Source organism: Arvicola amphibius, unplaced genomic scaffold, assembly GCF_903992535.2.
Source record: "Arvicola amphibius unplaced genomic scaffold, mArvAmp1.2, whole genome shotgun sequence".
Taxonomy (NCBI): domain Eukaryota; kingdom Metazoa; phylum Chordata; class Mammalia; order Rodentia; family Cricetidae; genus Arvicola; species Arvicola amphibius.
In genome coordinates, this window is record NW_024582351.1 from 7,135 (window position 1) to 24,758 (window position 17,624).

General features: G+C 41.3%; 1 protein-coding gene across 15 annotated transcripts in view; it reads left to right on the forward strand.

Annotated features, from left to right (window-relative positions):
• Positions 1–3,671: 3,671 nt before the first annotated feature.
• LOC119805911 (zinc finger protein 120-like) overlaps positions 3,672–17,624 on the forward strand; it is a 28,575-nt gene continuing 14,622 nt past the window's right edge. For 5 of the 15 annotated variants that reach the window (XR_005284021.1, XR_005284026.1, XR_005284025.1 and 2 more), the window contains exons 1-2: positions 4,019–4,161; positions 13,612–13,738. Coding sequence is in view for 7 of the 15 variants with exons in the window: in XM_038317677.1 (XP_038173605.1) it covers positions 4,031–4,161; positions 8,972–9,020; positions 13,639–13,738 (280 nt within the window). In the remaining 8 variants the exon portion in view is untranslated. Of the gene's footprint in view, positions 4,162–8,219; positions 8,330–8,971; positions 9,021–13,611; positions 13,739–17,624 lie in introns of those variants that run through there. The other 10 variants (XM_038317676.1, XM_042054414.1, XM_038317679.1 and 7 more) reach the window with 8 other exon arrangements.

A 17,624-nucleotide genomic window follows, 5' to 3' on the forward strand; every position in this document is an offset into this window, starting at 1 on the left:
AGTAACAATATCCTACAGCTCCCACCTTTGCATCCCCACTTGGACCTAAAGCTTCTCAGTCCCCACTCTGACACCCCTGTAACCTGCCTTCAAGTCATGAATAAACATATTCTTAAAAGACATATCTTGCTTTGGCTAACATCCAACACAACAGTAGACTCCATGAAATTCTAATTTCCCTGGGAATCTCCTTTTGAGAACAGTCTGACTCCTCAGGATGAGTATGTCTCTACTGAAGAAACATTAACTCCTCGTCTGACCATGTGGCAGGAGACACAGGAGCTAAAAATGGGAGCTGGAAAAAAATTCATTATTTTATTGATTACTTATTTTTGTTTATCTTTTGCCTTCTATCTAAACCTCTAAGGACCCCAAGAATGGATTAGTTACCTTATGCTTTCATCACTGTACCAAATTAGTAAAACTGAATAAATATTATGTTTTCAGTGTTTATTAATAACGTGTTTTTTATCCTTTTCAATTCTTTTCTTCTTTCTTTCTTTCTTCTTCATTCCTTCCTTTCTTTTTTTAAATAACAGTATTACTAGGAATCCTGGACTGTCCTGGGACTCACTCTATAGATTCAGCTGATCCTTGGACATCAGAGAGTTCTGCTCACCTTGCTTCTAGACTGCCTACATTATAGGTGGTATGTCACAACTGGATAGCTTATTTCATTTAAATGGCTTAATAAGGATGAATGGGTGAGCCTGGCTGGTAAGGACAGCCAAGACATAGGCTCTGGGTCCAACTCCAGTAACAGAAAAAGGTTCCTGTCCAGTACAGTCCTCCTACCTTAAAGTCCACTGTCTTCCAACTATGAGCAATATTGTTTTTTCTTTATCAATGATTCTATTGTAACTCATCATGTGAGTAGGGTAGAGTCCTGTCCTTACTCTGAAGATGATGATACTCAAACTCACAAAGATATTTGGTTTTCAATATGATTTAGTGTAACTGTTCATATTATTTATCCTGTCATCTAAGGCCTCACTAAATGAAGTTGAAGCCACATAGGCAAGGCATGGAAGTACAGACCTGCAATTATGGTATTTAGAAAGTCAAGGAAGAAATTTCAGTATTTCAAAGTCATCCAAGGTAAACATGATCAGCTGGATATGATGTGAGATCCATAGCACCAAGGGAGACTCTGACTGGTTCAGGACAGTGTCCACAGTCTTCCCTGCAAGTCCAGAACTTCAGAACCATAGCTCCAGCATGTGTCGACTGAGGTATTAACACTCCAGGTTCTCTATTATTATTAATGTTTCCTGACTAAGGCAGCCTACGTCACTTTGGGGTCAGATTACTGATGCTCATTAAAGAGTAGAATTCCTGGTCAGAAGTCATGGTGCACACCTTTAATCCCAGCACTTGGAAGGCAGAGAGGCAAGTAGATCTCTGTGAGTTTGAGACTACCCTGGTTCTACAGAGTAAGTTCCAGGTCAGTCTCCAAAGCAACACAGAGAAACCCTGTGCTGAAAAACAAAAACAAAGCAAAACAAACAAAAAAAGAATTCTCCTGCAGGTGAGAGAATTAGCCTCAGAAATGGATGATTTCCCTAATTGCTTATCCAGTGTTGTGTGTTCAGCTTTGAAACCATGTACACAAAACCAAAAGAATTAGATTCAGCAGATTTCATTCATATATTTGTGCTTATTTAATCACACATACTTAACAAGGAAAAAATTGAAAGGGAAGAATTTGGGAAGGAGTGGGGGAGATGACAAGGAAGAGGGAAAGTAATGTAATACATTTTAATTAAAATGTATGAAAATAAATTTTAAACTAAAAAAAGCAACTAGAGACATAGCTTAGAAGTTCAGAGCATTGGATGCTGTTACAGAGTACACAGGTTCCATTCCCAGAAACTATCTGGTAGCTAAACAGCTTCTGTAGCACCAGTTTCTCATTCTGGCTAGCCTCTCCTATCATGAGCTCCTTTTGTTCTAGGGTGTCCATAAGTTTTCCCAGAGAGCGAGCCAGAGTCCAATATGCCTCAGTAGTTTGATTATTATTATTATTGGTAATGTCCTAGAACATCTTGATCTGCTTGGCAAGGTAAAAGAACTACACAGAATACAGAAACAAAGAACAGAAAGCTCAGTACAGCGCCAGGGCTAGCGAGGGCGAGTTTGCTGATCCGGAATCATGACTGTGGCTGATTGCCAGGGAACCGCCTGGGGCTCAGCTCCTGGGAGCGCAGACCCCAACCCTTCAGCGTCTTTCCACCTCAGCGGCATTTTTCTGCTACACAGGCGTGACAGGCGTGACAGCCGTGGGCGTAGCAAGCTTCTGTGACTATTTCAGACTAATCACAAGGTGCATTGGAAAGGCAACATCCTGTTCTTGAGAATCCTGAATTCATGGTCACACTTGAAACAAAAAAAAAAGGGATTAAATCAGATCCACTGTATATTTTTAATAACATCCCCTCTGGTTCACCCAGAGGAAAATCATCAGGGGCAAGTTTTTTTAATACAATAACCATTTCATCTATGGCTCTAAGAAAGTGAAACTAAAGGCAATCAACAAAAATTTGTGTAAGAAAACTAAGGAGCGCAGGTAGCAATATGCTCCTGGAGTCATGCCCAGAATTATTCATCAAACTATCCATTGGTCTTGTCAAAAATGGGTTAAATTCTCCTAGGCCTTGCAAAAAGGATAACTTGTTTGTGCTATCCTCAGGCCTTGTCCCCTGAAGAAGTCACATGGCTCCTGGCAATTACTAATGAGATTTTTGTTTATTAATCATTTAAATATATGAAGTAATTTCTTCCTGGGAAAAGATACTAATTCCAAAACAGCTGTACCTCCAGTCATTAAGAAAATGTTTCTGAGACAAACTCTCTCATATTGACTCAGGTGAGCTTAATTCCAGTGTGTTCCTTCCCAGGGCAGTTACCTTGCTGTCCTCTTGATTAAACTAAGTTCTTAAATTAAAAGGCTGTTCCACCACTGAGTGCCACGGACCGGCTCAGTGAAGTCACTTCGACTGTGGGAGAAGCAGGATCTTGGTACTCAGGAAGGCACGAGGTCAGCAATGGCAGACAGACAAAACACAAGAGAGTAGTTTGAATCTGCTACAATTTTACTGATTTCAAGTCTTCATTATATAGTATTCAAACAAGGAACAAATCAGAAGGTCGTGTATCATCAGTTGGCACAGTATGAAAGCTTCTTTTAGTCAAATCAGCGATTTCTAAGAAAAGCATATTATCAGGAAGAGGTGTTAGACATAAAAGCATCCTTAGAAGAGGAAATCTTGTCCCTGGGAATAAATAAACCTCAGACAAGTGGTTTCATCTTATCTAGGAATAGAAAGTTTCTGTCTCATTGCCGCTTTCATGCCCCCCCAACCTCCTCTTTCTAACCCTTTCTTTATCTCATCTAGTGACCAAATATGCCTGACAGCTCTCTTCACCTGCCAAAATATACTTTTTTGTACCTTCTTATGCAGCAGACACCATGGGGGTCAGGATCTAGCAAGCCTATTCATAAAATTAAAAGTATATATAACACTCTTTGTCCACCCAAAGGACTACATAGGTTGCCAAACTCAAAGGGGCCTAGTTTCAAATGTCGTCTAGAAGTTCTCCACTTCAAATTTGGAATTTTTATCTAAGGTCCCGATGTATTAAGAAAGTAAGAGAACGCCTTCTCTAAAACAGGGAAATTGTACGGTAGGGTCTTTGGCAGAGGACTGGCATCAGATCCTGAGAACCCACATTTTTCTACAGTTGGGGCTGCGGTTATCCATCCCAAGGCCGCTGTGGATTTTGTTTATAATGGCCTTGAGTTACCCTGTGTTCCTCTTGTGCAAAATTGTCTGAGTAGCCTCCTTCTGAATTTGTAAAACTGAACCCATTGGTGTTGAATTTGGCACAAATCTCCAGCCAACCTGGATAGGTCTGTCCTAAGATTGGAAGCCAGGGCTAGGAACTACTGTGCATTGTGCCTTAAGCTCACCGGTCCTGTCATTCAGGCCTCACTCTCCAATCAGAGCCTCTTGCGGACCCAGTCAGCTAAATGGGAGGGTACTTCTGGGAGCCAGGCTTCTGGCTCAGCTTGTTTCCTGTGGAAGTCGGAAGTTGTCCTGTGTGTTGTGCCTTGGGCTCCAACGTGGGGAGAAAGCGGGTTAGCTTGGCAACTGCACCATGGTGAGTAAAAGAGTCTGTTCTCCACAGATAGGGAGAAACGGCTGGCTTTGGTGAGAAAGAGGCTGCTGTCTCTAGACTGTGTGGCGCCGCGCGGCTGACTGAGCTGCGAGAGGTGGTGTGGCGAGCCCTCCCCTGGTTTGGTGGGAGTCTGGGGGCTAGACACTGAGTTGGGCGTGTTACTGCTGGTTCTGTGTGGTCCTGAATGATCCTTGCAACTCCCTGGCCCAGGGAGGCAGCCCCTGAATAACCTCACTCCGCCGGCTGCATCGGCACACAGCATTGGGAGCAGGACTGTACTTAGAAATATCCTTGTTGTTGAAGTCACTATGAAAGGCGGGCGCCTGTAGTCCTTGTATTGTCTGTGTGCCACACTTGGAGAACCCTGGTCTCTAGCATCTTCCAAAAGTTCTGTAGTTTTAACATTTAACATTTAGGTTTCATATCCGACTGGAGTTAATTTTATGGGGCTTGTAAACGATTATCTCCTGTGTAGAGTGTTAGGAACAGTCCTAAGAGGAGCACCTCCGCCGGCGCAAAGAAATCCAATCAGGTCAAATCAAACCAAATTAAAATGCCCATGTTTTATTAAATGCACACTCTCGGGTGGCCGAGAGCACAGCAGGAGAGAAAGAAAACCGAGGAGCAAGTGCAAAATCCGGGACCACGTGTTCTTCCTCTGGGCGCCCATGTAAACACCCTGTGGGAGTGGCCCTGAACCCTCCCTGGAATGCTGGGATTTGGAGTCCAGACCAATGCAACTCCTAGGCCAAGGGGCTGGGATGGAGGCCAAGGGCCCTGGTGACTCTCCCAATTTAACATCACATAGAGTAGCACTCCACTGCTAAACTGTGATGTAGAAGAGTAGAATTAATTTTAATAGAATTGATGGTATAAGGATTTCCTTTCTTAGGAGAACTTAAGTCACAAAGTAGAATTTAGGTAAGGGCGGGTTCCATCCCAAATACCCCTACGATAAGTCGTACACTAACCATGCCTGTTAGAGAATGGTATGGGAAGATGGAAAGTTTGTTAAACGGTATTAACCACCTTTAGAGCTGAATTCCCATAACAAGGGAGACAACCCTGATTTACAGCCAGCATGAAAGGCCCATCCCTTCATTAAAAGGCAGGCCTCTAAATGCTGTCAAGGGGCCATTCCAGGTACAGTCAACATTAAGTCCTGGTGTGCCATGAAGGTATATAATTCTAGAACAGCTGCATCTCTAGTCTTTTTGAAAATCATTTTGAGTCAAAGTCTTCCATATTGATTGAGGTGGACTCGAACCCTGTCTGTAGTCCTCCAGGGCATGGCCCTTGGCTCTCCTTCCCAACAGACTACCCTCAATTCTTAGTTTACAGGTCTGCAGCACCACATTTCTAAAGTTAGCAGTTTGAGTCACATAGTGGGCTATCCATTGCAATAACAGGAAAAGGATTTACACGTGGAGCATAGCTTCTCCCTGTAGAATGAAAGATCAGTGTGCTGTGTACGCTGCAGGGCGAAACAGACTAGACAATAGCTAGATCACAGACTGAAGCTGCAGGGGTCTTTATCATAAAGAATGACCTGATAGGGCAGGGTGAATGACATTCTGTGTAATTTCCCAGCATACATTAATTTCTTGCATGTGAATGAAGACAGACATAATTGATGGGTGTACAATTTAGGGAGGTAGCTTGAACTATTGAGTGTTCAGTTTCCAATTGTGGAGCTCTCCTATGCAGATGTGTGCAATCCTGGTTGACACAGTAAGTTAGCTCAGAGGTTTGAGACACAGGCCATTGGCTGGAAATCTGTGTCAGCTTACAGCATTCAGCAACTAACAATTTACATGGGACAGTCATACAGTCTCTTATTAATGGCATCCATTGATGCTGGGAACCATATGACTTCATTGGGGGACAAGGCCTGAGAATAACTTGAATAAGTTTTCCTTTTGGCAAGGCCTAGGGGAATTTAAAACATTTTTGGTAAGGCCAATAGATAGTTTGCTGTATAATTCTGGGCATGACTCCAGGAGCATATTGCTACCTGCTCTCCTTGCTTTCCTTACAAAAATTATTGTTGATTGCCTTTAGTTTCACTTTCTCAGAGCGATAGATGAAATAAATATTTTATTAGGAAAACTATCCCCTGATGATTCTCCTCTGGGTGAGCCAGAGGGGATGTTGTTAAAAATATACAGTGGATCTGATTGAGCTTTTAAAGCCTTTGTTGTTTCAAGTGTGACCTTGAATTCAGGATTCTCAAGAACAGGATGTTGCCTTTCCAAAGCACCTTGTGAGTAGTCTGAAAGAGTCACAGTAGTTCAAGACATGATATTTTTGCATGATAGACCTGGAGAGAATGATTCTAACCACAGGAGTCTAAGAGTAATACAAAAGAATAGATGATATCAAGAGTTAATAGGAAGAATTTAAGAACAGGGAATGAAGTAGAATCATAGAAACCCACAATGCCCTCATTTCTCTAACTGTGTCAATACTGCAGGAGGCAGTGTGAAGAATAGCAGCAGTGCCAACTATGAAGAGCAAACTTTTTAGTTATGTAGCTTACAGGATGATAGGAAGAAGCCTGGTATACCCCCTATAGGACATAGAGTAGTATAAAATATAGACTGAAGTTATTCAGCCTTGACTGAGTTGATTTTAGATTTGATTAGAGCTGAAATTCTCTTTTAGTTTGCATCTTGATGTAACTGCAAATGTTGCCAACTGGACACACTGGTCCACCTGTAGCTGTGCCTAGTTAGTAAATACCTATACTCCTCAAGATGTTCCACATAATAGAAACAGGAGGAACATTGCCAAACTCCTTTTTGAGATTAGTTACCCAGATACTGAAACCACACAAAGACTCAACCAAGAAAGAGAATTACAGACCAATCTCCCTCATGAACATAGATGCAAATGTATTCAATAAAATACTGGCAAACTGAATCCAAGAACACATCATCCGTGGTCTCTGTGTCTACATAACACTTGACCAGGACCTTCTAGCTTTCATTGTTTCCACTGAGAAGTCAGGTGTAATTCTAATAAGTTTGCCTTTATATGCTACTTGGACATTTTCATTTTCAGTTCTTAATATTCTTTATTATGTATGTTTAGTGTTTTGATTATTATGTGACAAGGGGACATTATTTTGGTCCAGTCTATTTGGTGTTCTGTAAACTTCTTCTACCTTCATAGGCATTGGGAAAATTTTCTTCTATGGTTTTTGTTGAGTATATTTTCTGGGGCTTTAAGTTGGACTTTTTCCTCCTTTTATCCCTATTATTAAGTTTGGTGTCCCAGATTTTCTTTGACCTATGAATCTATTTCCTCTATTGTGTCTTCAGTACCTTAGATTCTTTCTTCCATCTCTTGTATTCTGCTGTTTATGCTTGCATTTGTGGTTCCTGACCATTTACCCATATTTTTCATATCCAGAATTCCCTTGGTTTCTGTTTTCTTTATTGTTTCTATTGTGGTTTTCAAGTCTTCAATCATTTTTTTTTTCATCTGCTTGATTGCTTTTTCTTGGTTTTCTCTAAGGAACTTGTTGATTTCTTCCAATTTTTTGTTTGTTTTTTCCCCCCACTTCTTTGAGGGAATTTTTCATTTCCTCTTTAAGGGCCTGAAACATTTTCCTAAAGTTATTTTTCGGGCATCTTCTGCTTCATCTGTGTTGAGGTGTTCAAGTCTTGCTACTGTAGAGCCACTGTTTTTTTTCATGGTGCTGTGTTCCCCTTTGTGTTGTTCAGTGTGTTCTTACCTTGTTGTCTACCCATCTTTTCCTGCAATTGGTGTAGTTGGGGTTGTGTCTCTGGTGGTTAGCCTTCCACGTGCCAGTGAATCCTAGGCTCAGATGGTCTCTCCTTGTGGTGGAGTAAGGGCCATGGTTCCAGTCACAACAGATGTTGCTCAATGGCAGAGCAGAGATTGGGAGCAGGAAGGCCTTCTTTGTGTGCTGGCTTTGGTGGAGGTCAGAAGTGGGTGGGCCTTCCTTGCCTGCTGACTCTAGCAGTGGTTGGGATGGGTGGGCCTGCCTTGTCTGCTGGCACTGGTGGAGGTCTGGCATGTGCAGGCGACTGGGCCGTCTTTGCTTGCTGACTCAGGTGGTGGTTAGTCATGGGCAGACGGGCCTTCCTTGTCTGCTAGATCTGGCTAAGGTTGGACATGGCAGGTGGGCCTTTCTTGTCTGCTGGCTCTACCAGAGGTCGGGTGTGGACAGGCTAGTGGGATTTCCTTGCCGGGTGGATCTGGCAGAGGTCCCCAATGTAGTCTTGACCTCCAAAAATAGCAATCCTGCCTCCAGAAATCTCAGAATGAGACTCCAACTCTGTCTTTATAAAGCTTTCATAAGCCCCTTTGTCTGCCTTTCCTCTGGGATTTCCCTAGTATTTCTCAGCAGCCACAATGAGTTCAGCCAACCTCTTACCTTTAAAACCTTCTAGTCTTTGCAACTTATAGTGGATATCTGGTGCTGACTGGTTGACAAAAGCCAGGCTGACTACAGATCAATTCTCTGGTGCTTCCAGATCCAAGGGTGTATAGGTCTTATAAACTTCTGTCCACCTCTCTAGGAATGCTCCTGGTGTTTCCTCAGACCCCTGGCATACCTGACTAACTTTGGACAGGACCCCCCCCCCCCATTAGAGTCTTGAGGTAGACTTTCAGCCTCTCCCTAAATTTGTCTGTGTAGAATCCCAACTGAGACACATCACAGAAAACCCAACATTTATGAGATCTGATTTGGTGGCCAGTCTTCCATCTGGGCATGGAACCTATTTCTAATCTTCTATCCTAATCCTGTCCCTCTCCTCAGTAGTGAAGAGGACTTGGAGCAGTTGAAAACAATCATCCCAAGTTGGTTGGTGAGTGAAAAGAACTGAATCCAACAGGTTCATTGAGCCTTGCTGGCTTCTCAGAAAACAGGATTTTATAATTTCCAGTTATAAAGGTTGCTGGTGACAGAGGGCCAATGGACTAGATGTTGCCTGCCCTTAAGCATCAGGTTGGTCCACAGCATGCAATGGAAGGGCCATGGAATTATCCCCAGCTGGTGACTCCTCCCTTTGAGAATGGGTGTGTATGTGGGGAGCTCCTTCATCCCTCCCCCTCTGCCTTCCCATACCTCTCATCCTGGGGTACCTGGGGGTAAAGGTGGGATAAAAAAGCACCCTTTCTCCCTGTTGCCTGGAGAAAGAAAGGAAGGAAGGAAGGAAGGAAGGAAGGAAGGAAGGAAGGAAGGAAGGGTGCAGGGGTGCAGTAGGCAGTGGTCTGTTCCCCTCTCTCCTTTAAAGAGAATAACCCCATTCCTAACACAAACATTTTGTAGTGAATCATCAGCTTTGTTTTTTTAAATAAAACAAATGAGAATTAACATAACATGGCCAAATCTCATACCTCCTCTGGCCTTTTACAACTTTCTATACATCCTCAGGTTCCTGTCTCTGCTCAGACAGCCTTCTCTTTTATTTCTCTTCTCCTTATTATTTTAGTCTCCTGCCTTTTCTCTTACTTTCTATACACGAAAACTTTTTATCAAAGTCCTTTCTGTGGCTTCTTTTAGCAGTCTAGAATATTGTATGCCTTTAATATTTAAACAAGAACAGAAACATACATATACCAAAGCAGAAATAACTCTAAATTTGCATCATCACAGAAAAACTTGTACCATGACAAACATCTAAGACTAGCAGTAGGGTTTTTTTTTTTCACCCTAACCAATGATAATCAGCTTTCCCAGCCACCACAGTGATCAACCATTGGTTCTCTGTTAGGCACCCAAAATCCTACCATGTCCTTATCAAGAATGCCTTCACCCCCTCCAGATAATGAGCCCCAAGTCATTGACTTGGGTTTGAAAGTCCTTGGAATGGTCCAAAATAAGACTCCAGGGAAGAAGTTGGGTTTGACTGACCCACTCCTAAAAGAAGTTACCTAAATGAGGTAACATTTCAAACAACAGGAAAACACAAAAATAACACTGACAGAATTATATCAACACAGCACTTTAAAAAGAAACCATGAACCAAAACAGGCTGATGGCATATCTCCCTGGGGAGTTCCGTTTTGAAACAAGTGTGACCTGTGTTCCCTGTTCAACCAAAGGGACCCTCTGTCCCATCCAGGTGGGCCCAGGACATCTCCCAGCCCACATGGCCTCTAATGCATCCATCGGTCAAAACCCCAGGCTACAGATTCAGTTATTTTGAGCCACCCAGAGGGGGAAGAAAACACAGACCATAAAACAAGGAACAGAACAGATCCAGACAAAAAGGGCTCACTCACTTACCAGCCAGCCAGGTTATCAGACGCTCAGCATGGTGGGGTTCTCTGGGGAACTTTACGGACAATGCCCCAATTGTTAGGGTCTGAGAGAAGCCTCCAAGGAAAGACCAACAGCCATGTATGCGATAACAAGAGTGCTTTATTGATTCCAACGTTGGGGTAGCAGTTGGCAACCCCTAAAGAAGGTCACAAGCTCCTTTTAAGCAGAGTTAGGGAAATTCCAGGGAGGAGAGACTACTCTGTGACTGATTGGTGGAGGAAAGATTAGTCTGGGGCCTGATTGGTTAGAGGGAGGTCCTAATGCTTAGGGACCTTCTAGCAGCAGGGTAGGTAAACCTATCTTTAGTTATCAGGAGACTGGGGGTCATGTGCTGAGCCAGCAGAAGGGGCCATGGGGTGACTGCTGAGCTAGCAGAAGACTGGGATGTCTGCTCCTAAGTTGTGGTTTTTCGGATGACTGTTTAGCTCTGTCCTATTTTAGTGAACCGAAACTAAGGCCTGATCTCTATTAGGGCTGCAAGGAGAGCCTGTCTTGGCTCTGGTCTACCCTCCCCCCCCCCCCAAGCTTTCTCACTGGTAGTGATCTGGGGCCAGGGCTTTGGGGGAGGGGTTGATTCAGTTCCTGAGAATCCAACTCTTCCCATCACATGGAGCTATGGTTATCAGTCCAAGGCCTCTGTGGGCTTGGTCTTAAGATACACTGTTCCACTTATTTTATTAGTCCTCCCTGAACTTGTCCCACTGTATGGTATTTTCTTTTTTTTTTTTTTCTTTTTTTTTTTTTTCTTTTTTCACTTTTTGGTTTTTCGAGACAAGGTTTCTCTGTAGCTTTTTTTTAGGCAGCCTGGGAGAGTTCAGCTCTCGGGGCTGCACCCAGGGTCACTAAGGAAATGCTTTTTAGAGTAGCAGGGCTTCATACAATCTGAGGATCATTCCCTTTTATTCTTCTTCAGCTCTAATTCTCTTCATTGTTTTATTCTCCTTTTTCTCTTTATTCCATTCTGCTCCAATTCTCCACAGCTTATTTCAACAACAACCTTTCTGCAATAAAAAAATTACAAAAACTGAGGGGAATGAGTAACCATGACAGTGCCTGAGCTCAAGGAACCTAGTTTCCCATCCTGAACCTGGGGCCACATTGCCTTGTGAGACACACTGCTGAGGAATTTATACAGGGAGTGATTGTGGCCTTTATCAGCTAGACTTTCAGTAAGCAAACAATCGGCATAGTATTTTACATTGCTTTGTATTAATAGCCTTGGATAGACATCTGCGACTGTCATTTTTCATATCTGTAAAGTTTTAAATTAAGATGTGTATACAAAACCATTCAGTCTAGTTTGAAATTGTTCTGAGGTTTCAAATCAGCTAAATGTGTGTAGCCTGTCTTAGACTGGGGGAAATTGTTGTTTTCTTATGTTATTCTGAGTGAAAAGAAAAACAAAACAGACTTTTAAGTGTCTTACAGTCCTCATGGGACAATAGATCTAGTTATGAAGCATATCCTAGCATATTCTGTTCTTTAAAATTATACAGATAAATGAGAAGTCATCTTCCTGACTATCCATGGATATATGTGTTCATAAGATTGAGATATAATCATGAGATTACATATACATATCACATGAGATACACATTACAGTGCAGATATTGGGGAGATACTACAGTTGTTTCTGCACATGTGGAATTACAGAGAGAAGCAACAGTTTCCAGAGTCAGTAGTTCCATAAGCCTTGCTTGAACAAGGTTTTCCTCCATCAGAGAATTATTCATCTGGTGGGTTGACATCAGATTTATCAATTGCTATCTGCTGCATTTGCATCCTGGCCCGCAATAGTTCATGACAGTTTCTGCTGACTTCATAAACATCTCCCATTTCTTTCCATTTCCCTCCTCGTAGTATACACGATGCTATTCTTTTTAAGAAGCTTACTTGGTAAGAGGCATAGCTTGTGCAGGACCACCTCACCCCAGCCTCTATCTTTTCTACCTTCTCCATTTCCTATCTTTCTCCTGGCACCTCCACCTCAGGACCCTGTCACTGGAGAATGACCTGCTATTTTATGTTGCTGTTATACTTAAGAAATAATTCTGGGAATATCTTTACTGTGTAAATCTCCCATGTGCTTATTTAAATTGTTCAAAGTGTAACCTGGAGCCTGAACCTAAAATAAGGATGACAGGAAGTGTGTAATGCAAAGTCTGTTCTAGGCTGGCTCCTCTTTGAGCATTAGAGTAAGGTGAAGCATACTAGTACTAAAGCGATTTTTCTTTATTAAACTCTTAAGTGTGTAGAGTGATTTCTTCTTGGGAAGGCATATTAATTCTAGAACATCTGCACTTCCAGCCTTTTAGAAGAATATTTCTAAAACAGGCTCTCCTATGTTGTTGACTCCAGTGGCCTTGATCCCAGTCTGTTGCTCTCCAGGTCATTGACCTTGCTATCCTCCATAGTACACTTCCTAAATTGTTAAATGACTGTACAACTTTGGAATTTAAAAAAAAATTAAATTATCAGCTATCTATTGCAGTCATAGAAAAAGATTTCCATGAGGAGCATGACTTCCCTGCCTTCAGACTCGAATATGAGGAATAGTTCATGGTCTACACTGCAGAGGGGAAACAAGGTCCACAATTAGCTGCTGGAGTCACAAGTATGAAAAAGGACTTGATTGTGGCAGGGGGAGTAGTTTTGTAATTTCCAATGGTGTATTAATTCATGTCCTGTGAATGAAGGCAGACCAGATTGGTAGTTTTTCCACGTTGAGAAGGTTAGCCTGAGCCAAATAAAGATCTTCCAATTAGGGAACTTTTCTGTGCCAATATGTTCAGTCCTGCTTGACACAAAGATTGGTAAACAGAACTTTGACTATTACTATGTCAGGTTACAGATTTCAGCAGTCAACATCTATCAGTCTCTTATTAATGGCATTCCCTCTACTAGGGAAGGGACTACTCTTTTTCTAAGTCAATACAGCTAAGTTTTTTTATCTTAAAAATAAATCATTTTCGCCATTTAAAAATGCCAATTACTGGTATCACGTTTGAAAATTTCATTTTCTTTAATTGCATTACTGCGCTAATCTCTATTTGTTTTTGTTCTCCAGTGTTTCTCAGTCGTTAGGAATTTCATTTCTTTTTATCAAGTACTATTGATTTATTTCTGTTTAGAGCAATGCCTTCTCTATCCCACGCTAGCACCACACTATCAAGTCGATAATTGAATACCTACTCCTTCCTCTGCTGTCCAGTGCTGGGAAGACAGTTCTGCAGCACCTTCCAGGCTGGGCCTTGACTGGTAAGTAAGAAAGAAACATAGACCAGTTAATGAGTGTCCTGCAACATCTCTGGCTTTTATTTGGGAAAATGAAGAGTGACCTGTTCAAGAATTGAGTTCAATGACCAACTTTGAAGCTGATGTAGTCACAGTGCAGAAAGGGAGGGATAGGATGGAGGTTGAAAGCTTTCCTGCTTTGCAGTAGTTGAGGTTAGCAATGTGGATCAGGTAGTCAGGTTTAGATGATCAACAAATATCCTGACTGACCATTTACTGGTGTTCACAGAGGAGGGCAATCAAGAATCAGGATAAAATCTGACCCTATCACGAAACCCAATTACTATAGTTACACTTGTTCAAGTAGACTACAAGATCTGGCTAAATTATGTGGCTTTGCCTAACAAGACTGTTATTTTTATGATTTAAGGTGCACATCCTGGGAGAAAAGGTATAAGTATCCCTTCATGTGCTCTCATACAAATCCCTAGTCTCTGGAGAACATGGTCATGAAGCCTGTTTCAACTTTTCAAAAGAATTCTTTGAGATTATAACTACATCGTATATAGTCTCTTTCCTGCCTCTAAGCCCTACCATGACCCTCATTGTTTTCTAATTCATGGCCCCTTTTGCTTTAACAATAGTTACACAGTAACAACAGTTACTGTTAGAGTGTGACTTGTGTTTGACTGCACTGGACATTGAGTATATAATGGAAGGTGTACAAAACTGGAAGAATTTCTACTAAATTACACGTTTCCTAGACCATGGCCCTGTCTGGGTCTAGGCAGGGGAGAAAAGGAGTTTCTGAGCTGCAGAGATTTTTCTAGTATGCTTGGTGTTAGGTGGGTGGATAAAATAGATTCAACATCTTGTGCCACAAATCTATGTTGCAGAAAATAGACATTAGATTGTTCTTTGACATTGTTTAGTGTGTAGGCATCTTTGAGACTGGGTTTATCTGAAAGCTCAAGGGGGCATGAGAGTTTTCAGAGCTATAGCAGGAGATTACCTCCATTTGTAGAGTGGTCTCTAGAACATGGGGCTTCTCTTTGGAAGAAGTATCTGTAGCTGGAGGGTCAGAAACATAACAATTTTAGTGTCTGTTTGAGTTCATTTGGTAGGTGTTATGAAGTCTGTTTATTTAATTTTTATATGCATAGAATCGTAGGTAGTTGGATAACATTGGTCAACATCACACTTTTTCTGGCTGAGCTTCCTTTAGTCTTTTGATTAAAAGTTGACCATATCTTTCTGCTTTTCTTCTTGGCTTTTTCTCACCATCCTTTTATTCTTTCACAAATATTGTACACATTTTTAATTGTTGTAACTTTGTTGTAAGTATAGAAGTCACATTGTGTCAATGTGCATAGTATTTTTCATTGAGGATTCTTTGTGTTTCCACTTTGCATGTAGCTTTGTAATCAGCTTTCCTGTTATAAATTGTTGGGAATCTTCCTTGGATCATATACAATTCATGCTGCAAATTTACCATAGACAACATATTAATATTGTTGCATTGTATTTCCAAGGGCCATTAATTTACTTCTTTATTTATTTGGGTTTTTTATTGTTGTTAATTTATGAAAGATGTTTAGTTTACTGGATAAAAATACTATGGTGCTGAGTAGGTTGCTCAGCAAAAATTCTTCTTGGGGATGACCTGAGTTCATATCCCAACACCTAAGTTGGGAGGCTTATAACCACCTGCTACTCCAAATACAGGGGATCTGACACCTTCTTTAGTGGTTACCTGCAGGCACATGAAAAATTGGTCTCTCGCATACAAACAGACACAAAAAATGGGGATAAACTCATTTTCAGAATTTCTTGTGACTTACAAAACAATTAGAATAAAACAAGTTGCTTTGGATGTACAAGTCATACACTGTTTCTTTAAAAATCTGTTATCGTGCTTTTGGTTTGGAAGACTTTCCATTTCCTCATCTGATACAGACTTGCATCCATTCATCTATCTTGGGAAACAAAATGGTTTTCAAGTGGTCCTAACAAATATCCTGGGCTGGAGAGATGGCTCAGAGGTTAAGAGCATTGCCTGCTCTTCCAAAGGTCCTGAGTTCAATTCCCGGCAACCACATGGTGGCTCAAAACCATCTGTAATGAGGACTGGTGCCCTCTTCTGGCCTGCAGTCATGCACACAGACAGAATATTGTATACATAATAAATAAATATTTTTTAAAAAAAAGAAGGTCCTTTTAGTACACAAATCTATTTTCTACAAAGTTAAAACATCAGACGACTTCGATTGAATTTTTCTAGTTTTGGTTGAACATCCCTCTTTGAACACCCCATTTTCTACTATTAGCAAAGGAGAGAACTGGAGTTCACAAGATGAGTGCTAGCCAGTGATTTCTTGGATTTGGATTTTAAGTAGAATCTTGCAGTTATTGGTTAAAGGACCATGGTATGTATTTGCAGGTGTGCCTTTCTGTTTTGTCTGTAGTGCCATCTATGTTTCTGATTTTATTAATTATCATCTAACCATATTGTTGTTTCTCTGGAAAATGATGGGCCTTCACCAGCTTTTGTATTCAGAAAATTTACTACATTATATATATTATGAGTTCCTTGAGTTTTTGTTAGTTTGGGAACTTTCTGTGGAGAGATAGTTTTCTTGATCTTAGAGGCTTGCCTTTCCTCATTTCTTGGCATATATTTGTTTTCAAGTTGTTGCTCTTTTATGTTTGGGTATTTGCTGCTTAAATAATTGATATGGTTAATACATTGGTTTTGGGTTTTTAAAACCTCATGTGTTATTATTTCTTCATATTAATTTGCTTCATCTGTCAGTATGGCCTCATCTGAAGTAACATCAATTGAAGTCATGCCCCGTCAGAATGGCTGCTTGCTTTCTGTTAGGAAGTGTGTTGATGGATGAGGGATGAAAGCTCTTCCACCGAGGCTGCAATGCTCTAAACAAGTGGGCCTGAGATGAATAAGTTGAGAATGAGGCAAGTGACCAAACAAGAAAAATGTTAGCAAAGTTAGCCCATGTTTTTTACCTTCAGCCATGAGCTTGAGTTTCCATTCTAAACTCCCACAATGGTAGATTGTGATCTGGCAGAATCAGCCCAATAAACCTGTTCTTTACCTGAAACTCTTTTGGTCAGAGAACTTAATCACTGCAAGAAACCAGCAAGTTAGGAAAAAAAAAAATGGTGCATCAAAGGTGTTTTTCTTATTGCAACCAACCTGGGAATGTTGACTTCTGAAGAATGTTGAATAGATCAAGACTTTAGATGGCAAAAATCAGAAAGCTTCACATAGAGCTTAATCATATGTACTTGTAGGACTTGAAACTTGGGAGTGTTTTGAGTAATGCAGACAGTAGGTTTTCAGTGGGAAATAGACTCCATGGAAAATTTAGCTAGTGGTCATTTGTATAAATTTTGTGTCAACGTTGTTCTTATTTTCTCTATTCCCTGAGAGATTGAGTAAGGAAAAATTAAAAGCTAACTGGGCTGATTTCTTAGACGAAGTATTAATTCCGTTGGATGGTTATTACTAATATAACTCATTTAGGTCTATAGTGAAAAAAGAAACAAGTGGGGAAGAAAGAAATGAAAAGTCTGTGTTTTGTAGAGAAAAACAGCACTAGGTAGTTGGAGATGACAGCCCAGTAGTGAGACAGAGGGAGGAATTAAAGTGTTTGGCGCCATTGACGAGAAGGCCCTCGCTCTGCATTGGAAGCCAAGGAAGGTACCCAAGGGTACCTAAGCCTTCAATTTATGGGAGGAATAGGCATACAACTTCTCATGTAAACTGACTACAGTTTCCCCTACTTCCACTCCTTCCAGTGCCCTCCCCACTCCCCTGGCCCCAGATCTCCTCCTCCTCCTCCATTTCCCTTCAGAACAGAGCAGATTTCATAAGAATATCAGCCAAACA